This window comes from Quercus suber, unplaced genomic scaffold, assembly GCF_002906115.3.
Source record: "Quercus suber isolate HL8 unplaced genomic scaffold, Cork oak 2.0 scaffold_501, whole genome shotgun sequence".
NCBI classification, from domain to species: domain Eukaryota; kingdom Viridiplantae; phylum Streptophyta; class Magnoliopsida; order Fagales; family Fagaceae; genus Quercus; species Quercus suber.
Window position 1 is genome coordinate 58858 of NW_027069950.1, and position 10620 is coordinate 69477.

General features: G+C 36.7%; 1 protein-coding gene across 1 annotated transcript; it reads left to right on the forward strand.

The window, feature by feature from the left end:
- Positions 1-3013: 3013 nt before the first annotated feature.
- Positions 3014-4806, forward strand: LOC112030470 (uncharacterized). The gene is made up of 2 exons (XM_024063157.2): positions 3014-3716; positions 3886-4806. Exons 1-2 carry the CDS (start codon positions 3095-3097, stop codon positions 4620-4622), a joined length of 1359 nt encoding a protein of 452 aa, XP_023918925.2. The 5' UTR covers positions 3014-3094; the 3' UTR covers positions 4623-4806.
- Positions 4807-10620: the final 5814 nt, after the last annotated feature.

A 10620-nucleotide genomic window follows, 5' to 3' on the forward strand; every position in this document is an offset into this window, starting at 1 on the left:
GTTTATTTATTTCTAGGCAACCCCACTAGACGTCAGTGGAACATTAATTACTGTTGTAACTTCTTAAATTCAAAATAGAGAGCATAAATTATCTTGAAAATATTTCCAAAAAAAAAAAAGAAGTCTCCCCAATTAATGCTTTATTTGACAATGGCTATAAGGAACATTTTAGGCTAAAATGCAAATTACTTCTTTTAAATTGGTTGTGTTTGTTTTGGTGGTAAATGATTTTAGGAAATCATTTACCACCTCAGTCCACTGTTTTGAAGACAAGGAAAATAGCATTTTCCGGAAAATAAGCTTTAGTTGACCAAAATTTTCACCTTTGACCCGGAAATGATTTTACGGTTTTAATTTCACTTCAAATCATTTTCGGAAAAGAGAGAACCAGAGGGAGAACGAACCACCAGCGAGAGAGAGAGAGAGAGCGAGAGAGAGAACGAACCACCCCGAGCTCCGATCCACCACCACAGCCCATCGTCGGCATCCACGATCTTCGACTTTGCCGGCGCCACGAACAGACGAACGGACGAACCCACGATCTTCGACTTTGCCGGCGGCGCGAACCCACGATCTTTGACTTCGCCTTCGCACCACAAACTGATCTTCGACTTCGCCGGCGAATCCAGAGCCCAGATTACCACCGAAGACCGATCCAACGAAGATCGCACCCCATCGACGAACCCACGAGGCTTCGACCTTCGACCTTCGAACCATTGCCTTCGAAGACCCAGCCCTTCGACCCGAAGCTCGTCGTCGACCCAAACCCAGACGGCGACCCATCGCTCTCTTCCTCGATCTCGTCAACGACTCAGTTTTTTTTTTTTTTTTTTTTTTTTTTTTTTTTTTTTTTTTTTTTTTTTTTTTTTTTTTTTTTTTTTTTTTTTAAAGTTTGATTGTTGTTGTCGTTGTTGTTGTCGGAATTTTTTGTTGTTGTTGTTGTTGTGTTGTTGTTGCCGGAATTTGTTGTTGAATGGTTAGGAAAATAGCATTTTCCTAATACAACCAAATACATAAAAATATTTTCCACAACAATTTTCATAATACAACCAAACACTTAAAAATATTTTCATTTTCCAGAAAATAGCATTTCCGGAAAATAAGTATTTTCCAGAAAATATTTTACGGGAACCAAACGGACCCTTAAGTTGAAATTCATTTCAGTCTTTTAACTTTACTTTTGTTTAATTGAGTTTTTTTTCTCATAAAAAAAATTTGAGCTTTCTAAATTTCAAATTTATTCAGTTTAAGTCTTCAATTCAATTATGTTAAAAAATTTCCCTTAAAAAAATATATTATTTTCACATGAAAAAAATCTATAAAATATTTTTATGTAAGAACTTTTTTTTTCCAATTTTTTTTATTAGTTAATTGCATATTTAAAAGTAATTTTTTTTAATGAAATTGGACAAAAAGCTTGAATTGAATAACTTTGAAACTTAGAGGACTCAATTGAATGAAAGTAAAGTTAGAGGGCTGAAATGAATTTCAATCAAGTTATATAGTGCACTTTGCATTTTAGCCAACATTTTATGTTAAAAGTTAGTAGAAGTTCTATCATAATTTTTCTCATTGCAAAGACCATTTGCATTACTTATTAGTCTTTAACGTTTCATTTGTTTGAAGTAAAATATTTTTAAGTGTTTGGTATGATAAGTAAATTTTTTTTCAAGCAAATCACTAAAATTGATGGCTCAACATTGAAGTTATTGGTGTTGGAGGTCAGTGACTGGACATCTGGAATTGGCAGTCAAAACGATGGCTTTGATGATTGGACTACTAACAATCACCGTTGGAGAGATATCTCCAGTGACCAGACTGCTAATACCAGTTGACAAAACGACGTCTTTGGATTTAACAAACCTCCAACACTAGTTTTTGTGTGGCGATGGATGTCGACCAGACTGTCGACATTGATTGCCGGTGCGGCATCTCTGATCATCGAACTATAAGCATTTGTTACTGGAGTGGAGACTTCAAAAATCGGATTGCCGACACCGGTTGTTGAAGTGGAGCTTGCCGACACTAGACTGCCATCACCAATTGCTGGAGCGGAGTCCTGCCAACAAGAGATTGCCATCACCAATTGCTGGAGCGGAGTCCTTGGCCACTGGATTGTCGTCACTAGTCACTGGAGCAATGCCTTTGGCCACCAAACTAATGACTTAGCGACCAAATGGGAGAGGGGAAGCCACTGTGTGTTTTTGAAAAATATTTTACTAAATTTTCAAAGGTAAAACATTTTACAACTTTTTATAAATGATTTTATGGTCGATGGAAAATATTTTACAAATTTGACTATATTTTATTTGCAAAAAAACATCTAAAAATGGGAAAAAATTTTCCAAAAAATATTTTACTTCAAAAAAACAGATTACAGTGATCAAGAGCTTGGTGCACTTATTCATTTGTATTCTCATAATTTCTTTGGAATGCTAATGAAACAGGGCAGCAATGGCAGTCAGCCACAAACATAAAGTTGGGTAAAGTGGGATTTTTGTTTTTTCCCTTTTAATCGACAAATGACTGCGACAACCGAAACGGGAAAAGCTTTTGGCTAGCAGTTTTGCTTTTATGTTTTCATATCTAATTTTTTTCAATCTTTCATGCAAATTTGCACCGAGAGGAGGACTGCACTCAAACGCAATTGGTAAAAAGAAAGGCTATTCTTTCCAAGCAATTGTGAACTGCATTTTAATAAAGACCTCAAATTTAAGGTTCACGCAAATATGAGGCCTCACTTAAAAATATTGGAAGTTGTACCAGGTCGTTTTTCACATGCTTAAGCAAACACAAACGTTTATCCTTTTTAATTACTTAAAAATTGTCCAAAGGTATACAGTCAAAGCAATAAATCTAACGAAAATATACTTGTAGAAAAGCTGTTTCTCATCTTTTAGTTTATACTTTATAGGAAGAAGAAAATTCACATGAATTATGGCGAACTCCAAGGCCTATTTCCCACCTTAGCAAGCCCTTTTAAGGCCCCTTGCACCCTGCATTTTTCATATCTCTTCTCCATTCTCACATCAATAGAAAATCAACGGAAGGAGGAGAAATAAACACAAAAACAGTGGGATTGAACATCATAGAGATGGGCAAAAGAAAGTTATACATTTTGGTGGCTTTCTTAATTATACTTCTCTCCATGGATGCCATTTTTGCTCAGGGCCAAGGCAATGGCAATGGCAATAACAACAACGGCAATGGTAATGGCAATAACAACAACGGTAACAGCAATGGCAATAACAACAATGGCAATGGTAATGGTAATGGCAACAACGGCAATAACAATGGCAACGGTAACAATGGCAATGGCAATGGCAATGGAAATGGCAATAGTAGCAATGGCAATGGCAGCAGTGGTAGTGGTAACGGCAATGGCAACAATGGCAATGGCAATGGCAACGGCAACAATGGCAATAATAATGGTAATGGCAACAATGGTAATGGCAATGGCAACGGCAACAATGGCAATAATAATGGTAATGGCAATGGAAATGGCAACAAGAATAGTACTGCACCAGCAGATTATGATGTGTTGACACCAACACCAAAAACAGGACAGGAACGAGCTTTTTGCAAAGCTAGAGGAGCCTGTTACGGCAAAACCCTTGTGTGTCCATCTCAATGTGCCCAGAGGAAACCCAAGCAAAACAAGAAAAAGAAGGGATGCTATATTGATTGCAGTAGCAAGTGTGAAGCCACTTGCAAGCGTAAGCATTCTTTCTCACTAACTTTTCTATCTTTATGTTTTTATTACTTGCTTATATTTACAATACATATTGTTAGATTCTAATATGTTTCCATGTCAAATTCTGAGAGCATGCATAAGATGGATAGGATATTGAATTTGAATTGACACTCGGAAGTGTTATTTGGCAGATAGAAGAGCAAATTGCAATGGATATGGCTCCATATGCTATGATCCTCGATTTATTGGTGGGGATGGTGTAATGTTCTACTTCCATGGAGCAAAGGGAGGAGATTTTGCCATTGTTTCAGATGAAAACCTCCAAATTAATGCTCACTTCATCGGAACCCGACCAGAAGGAAGGACTCGTGACTTTACATGGGTCCAAGCCTTGGCCGTCATGTTCGACACTCACACCCTCGTCATTGCAGCAAAGAAAGTCTCACACTGGGATAGTTATTTTGATGCTCTCACTGTAAGGTGGGATGGTGCAGCAGTTAACATCCCTATTGATGGAGAGGCTGAATGGAGGACTAATGGGGAAGAAAGAGAAGTCATTGTGGAAAGAACCGATGATGCAAATAATATAAGAGTTAGTGTTACTGGGTTGGTTCAAATTGACATTAGGGTGAGACCTATTGGAGAAAAGGAAAACCGGGTTCACCACTACCACATACCAGCCAATGATGCTTTTGCTCATTTGGAGACACAGTTCAAGTTTTCCAACTTATCAGATTTTGTTGAAGGAGTGTTGGGCAAGACATACAGGCCTGGCTATGTTAGCCCTGTCAAGATTGGTGTTCCCATGCCATTGATGGGTGGGGAGGACAAATATCATACTCCATCTCTCTATTCACCTCTTTGCAAAGTCTGCAGGTTTCAGAGGCAGCCTGGATTTGGTGCTATAAAAGAAGTTGCTCAGTATTAATGAGTAATGAGAATCAAGAATTATAAACATTGCTCTTGTAGGTAAAAACAAATGTGTTAAAACATTTATTTTACTTTGGATCTTCATATTTGTATTTGTTGGAGCATTGTGTTTGCACCAACAGTATTTAATTAAGAATAATAAAATAAGGGCTGAACTGAAAAGTCAGCTTGTGATATAGTAATTTCTAAGGCTTGTCATATTTGTTTTTGGGAAAATTACGTTTTAAATCCAATGATTTAGGGATATAAAAATTAAACTCAGTAGTTTCAAAGTAAGAAACCAACAAATACCAATCACCAAGCACAACCACCACCCAAACGCCAAACCACCACCGATTCAACACCGATTCAAACAAACAAATAGCCACCATTTCAAACATGTAAGGTTGAAATTATTCAATCATGTGTTGACTTTATTCCGTACCAAATTTGCTTGTATTTTAACAATTAGATACCCTGCATTTAGGTGGGAATCATGTAAGGGTTGTGTGTGAGAGAGTGTGAAGAAAACTCAAGATATGTGCAAATCAAAGGAGTCTGGCAATTGGATTTGGCGACTGACTCGTGACTGGCAAGTCGCCAAGATGGCACATGTGTGAAGCATGCATGGAATGAAGGGTCACGACAGTTGGAACACTATAGGATAAAAATACACAATTTGGCTAGGCAGTTAGCTCGCGACTCAAACTCGCAACTCGTTCCATTCGCAAGGCTGAGTTGCCAGAATGCCCTGTTTGGATGAAACTTGACTTTTCACATTCCTCACATACACTACTATAAATACCCTTATACCCACGAAATGTAGAGAGTTTCTGGAGAGAATTTTGAGAGAAAAACCCTAGAGAAAAACAATACTGACTCATGCACAATCTTCATCATTTGATTCTCCAAATTCCTCTACTCTCCCTATCTCCATTGACATATCCTTGAGAGGTGCATTTTGCCAAATCCTTATCTAACCTTACCCATATTTGTGAGGAGGTATTTTGATGCTTGGGAAGTAGTTCAAAGATAACCAATTTACTTGGTTGATGCAATGGGCTTATTACGGGATTTGAAAAGCTAAAGAAGACAAGGTTAAGTGTAACCATGTTGGAGCAAGAAGCTTAGAGGGTTTAAGTGCATTGGGTAGATTAAGTTTGAAGGATCTTCTGCTATTCATGTATCCCAATTGTATTCTTTAGTGGATCATTTGACCGTTTATAGGGTGGCGGAGAGGTTTTTTGCCGAGTTCTTCGGTTTCCTCTTTGATAACACATGTCGGTCTTATCTTTGCGTTTGCATCTCTCTTCCCTTACTCTTTACTTTTTAATTGCTGCTGTGTTTATGATTAATTATGGTTTAGAGTGTTTTACCTATTTGGTTATAGCTTATATACATCATTTCACACATACATTGTTTGTGTATAAGCTTGTGTTGGTATTGTTAAAATTGAGGGTCCAAACATTCATTAGTGTTTTACACATTAATTGAACTTTCAAAACAGAAAAACACGGCCACTGATTCATCATTTCATCAAACAAACACCTACAACAACCTTCACCGATCTAGCCACCGATTCAAACAGACAAACACCAATAACAACCATCATCGATCCAGCCACCAAGAAACCATAAACCCAGAAATGATGAGGAAGTGCACTCCACCAAGAAACCCAAAAATTCCAAACAAAACCCAAAATTAAACCAACAACCCTTCTGATATGGAAGAATTATAGCAGGTACCATGAAGCTTAAACCGTCAACTCCTGCTTTGGCTGACGGGTCAGTCGCGACGGACGTTTATGGGCTAACGTAACGAAAGAAGGCATGCTGACTAGATCAAGACAAACCGACGGGCTGAGTGCTCCAGGTCTAACTGACGGCGATTCGAAGCGCCTGGGCTACTCAGCGAGAAGCTGGCGCCAACGTGGCTGAAGGGAGAATGCAAGCTGACGGTTTCAAGGCCGACAGTTCTATAAAAACCATGACTTGGTCACCACGCATGGGTAATAAGGAAGTTTCTTGTATTCCATGCCCAGTATCAGAGTCCTATAAGGAAAGGATTCCGCAATCTACGCTCATAAGGATTCCTATAAGGAAAATACTTCTACTCCAAGGAAGAGAGGTCCACCCTCTACTACTATAAAAACCCCAATACCCTCACAAGCCAAGGTACGCATAATTGACCCCTCTCTAGCACTCTAGAGTTGAAAGAAGTTCTAACTTGACCTTTGGAGGGTATTTGGCCGGCACCACACCGGTGCTCTCTGTTAGGTCTTTTCTTTTTTATTGTGCAGGTGTTGTTTCGAGCGTACAAGTATCGTGCAACTCACTGGTGAGATTTTCAGCATCATCAGTTGGCGCCGTCTGTGGGAATATGGTTCAGGTTAAGGATTAAGCCACACTACCGTTTCCCGGACTAAAGGGTTGCATGGTACTCACTCGCTCAATGGCAACTACTAATGACGTACAAGGAGAGGAACCACCCACGACTGCCCTCGAGAGACAGGTTCGGACTCTCAGTGCCGCTGTGGAGCATCTCACCAAACAGAACCTCGACTTGGAGGGACAGCTGCGCCAGAAGAATGCAGCACTAAATGACCGACCAGAAGATCAGGAAGGGACTAGCGCTCCAAACAGGAATCAGGAGAGACCTGAGGGCAGCCACGCCCCAAGCAGACCAGAGAGGCAGCACGTGAACGTGCCATCCATCACGGATGCGACTCCACCACATATTGCCGCCGAGATGCAGGCAATGAGGGAACAGATGGAGGTTATGATGAACGCCCTCAAGGGGCGAGTCTCCAGTGATCTTGACGATCTGGTCAATCGTACCGACTTGCCCTTCACCGTGGCCGTGAACTCCTACCCCCTACCCCACAAGTTTTGCATGCCGAGTATAGATAGCTATGACGGGGTGAAGGATCCTTTGGATCACCTGGAGACTTTCAAAACCCTGATGCATCTTCAGGGGGTGGCAGATGAGATTATGTGCAGGGCCTTCCCCACAACACTCAAAGGCCCCGCAAGGATATGGTTCAGCCGGCTGACGCCCAACTCTATCAGCACCTTCAATTTTTTTTTTTTTTTTTTTTTCAATGAAAGTTCTCCTTTTGACCAAAAAAAAAAAAAATAGTTTCATGAATATTACCTCAAGAAAGAGGGGAAAAAAAAAAGTAAAAAAGAAAAAAGAAAACTAGATGAGAAAGTGAGAAAAAAGGACAATAAGGACAACATGCCTCAATACTTAAAACACGCAATATTATATTGATAAAATATTTCTTGTGTGAGTACAATAAAGCATTTGTATAGACCTTTAATCTTAGCTTTTCCTAATATAACTAAAATTATTTCTTTGACTAATAAACATAACCCCAATTGCATGAAAAAAATATCATACAAAAAAGCCAAATAAATTAATTTAGACATACTTATTAATTAAAAAAAAAAAAACCCTACAACTATAACTCAAATAATAATTATTACAGAATTACTAAAATATCATTGAATTTGGAATAATCGAATAAAAAAAAAATAAAAATAAAAGTGGCCACACACATATCTTTTAAGGTGGGGTTAAAGTTGAGCCATGTTTTCTTTTTTAATAAAAATAACCATGATTTTAAAAATTGGACAGGATTGTCCAATTCAATTGGTTTGACCTGGAATTGATCAACAATTTGGTTCAATTATGCTAATAAATCTCAATATTAATAGAAACCCAAAAAGTAGTAATTGGATATTTGACCTATATGAAAGTTGAAACCACAAATTAGAACCGGAAAAATAGGATTTTAGTGGTTTAGTTAATTGAGCAATAATAACGCAAGTATAAATACAGTAAAATTATTATAAAATTATTAAGATAACTTTATTCTTGAGTTCTAAATCCTAGTATTTCAATAATAAATAAATTTTTTAAATTTCATTACATGATTAATATTTCAAATTATTTTTATTAAATATATTAATATTAATAAATTGAAATCTATATTGTTAGGGGATCAGGTTTTAGTTGCACAATGTAACTCTTTGTAATTGTACACCACCTTATAACTTTTAATTAAAAGAGTACTGTAATAAATGAATCATTCATGCTTGCAATACATTAATACCATTAGAAATCAATTACTGTTTCATTATAAAATCAAATGTTTAAATTTCAAGTTTTCCAAATTTTAAAATTATAGATAGAACATGAGTTCGTAAATTAAATAGTAAATAATATTCAATTAATATGAAATTTGACACATATAAAGAATAACAAAAATATACAATCATATGGTCAAGTTTTCAAAAATGATAATTGTATAAAAAAAACATAGTTGTTTAGTAAAATGTTACAACTCGTGTAACTTATCCGTCAAAACTCAAAAGAACCTATTTTTTCCCTCAAATAACTCTATTTACAGCTCGTGATATTTGATCCACCAAGCAATTCCTTCTATGAGAATGGGATCCATTGAGGGGCTAAGGGTTGCTGCACCGTATAATTTCTTTTCAAGAACAAATTTAAAAGTTAAAAAGTTCATTTTGAATTTCAACATTTAATTGGATCATTTTTTGTTGTCAAACTTTTTAATTTTTACCTTTTCACCTTTTGAACGTTTTCCCCCTTATAAATTCTATTGCACAATCCAAAAGTAAAAACACGAATTCAAACCCAAATCATGGCTCCGCCAATGTTTCAGACTCTTTGAGTTGGAGATTTTTCTTCACATTGGTTGGCGACTATGGAATCATCTAAAGTCTAAACGATCGAAGTACGCCGGGGATCTATTCAATTGTCTACAATATATATGCCTTGGCCTACATAACAATGATACCAGAAAAATTAGTATTACATACATGAATGAACTAGGTTTTGTTGAATTGGACCCATGATCATATTTATATTGAAGCTTCATCCAGATAGGATAGTCATCGATTTTATTGCAATATTGACTGTTAAAATTTAGTTGATGATCACAACCTGTTGTGTGCCTGGAATCTATTGCTTTTGAGCTCTGCTCTATTGAAGTTCTTGAAATATGTAACATTTAATCAAGCATATATTTATAACTGAGTCTTCACTCTTGTAATAACTTATTAAAATTTGGTCAAAGAACTGAAAAATAATTAAGAGAGGAGAAGATGTTTTAGATAACTTATTTTAACTTTTTTCAGTTCTTTGATATTCAACCAACCCAGAACTGAAGAGGCAGGGGCAAATGTTGAGTGACTTTAACATCTTTGTTTAGCAATTTGCTTGTTATGAAGCAGTTACATCTTATTTCAAGTTATTGATTAGTTTTTCATTTTCTATTTTTTATTCTTATATTGGTTAGTTTTTAAGTTAAAATGGTTTGGATTTTTTTTTTTAAAATAATAATAACAATTTTAAAAAAATATTTGGGTTTGGGTCAGGTATAAGTATCCATGGATAATAAATTCGGGTAAGAATTGAGTATGGATGCTAATGGGTATTAGAATTTGGGTGTCCATGGGCTAACATTTCTAGTTGGGTTTGGGTATACTTGATCTAAACCCTACCCATGGCCATACCTAGCGCCATTGATAAGAGTTTTGAATTCACGAAAAACCTCCTCTGAAGCCACTCTTATCGCCTCTTTCTCCGTTTGTTCCATCTCCATTCTTCACCAATTGATAACACACACAGAGTCTTCATATTTGACAATTGTTGGGCTATTTATTGTTGCTAAACTCCTATTGAGTGTCATCAGCGGCTACATCATCCACTTATTTTCTAAATTTTCTTTTCTCTTTTTAAACTTATCTTCTTCTTGTTAAAAAAAAAAAAAAAAATTCTTCTTCTCCATATTAGTCCACACCTACTGTTACACTTCCTTTAACTTTTCCCATCCCTCTTCACCTCTTTATCTCCTCACTACTCTCTACTTTACCTTTACACTTTCTTCATCATTTTTCTTTTCTTATATTTTGACTCTTTTTCTCCCCATTTTATTTTGTATAAATTTGTATCATTTTTCTCATTCAATCCATATTTTTCTCACA

Bases quoted from the DNA above. Each gene is read 5' to 3' on its own strand.
- LOC112030470 (XM_024063157.2), top strand. From the start codon at position 3,095: ATGGGCAAAAGAAAGTTATACATTTTGGTGGCTTTCTTAATTATACTT. The intron at 3,717-3,885 runs GTAAGCATTCTT...GTTATTTGGCAG, and splicing joins GTGTGAAGCCACTTGCAAGC to ATAGAAGAGCAAATTGCAAT.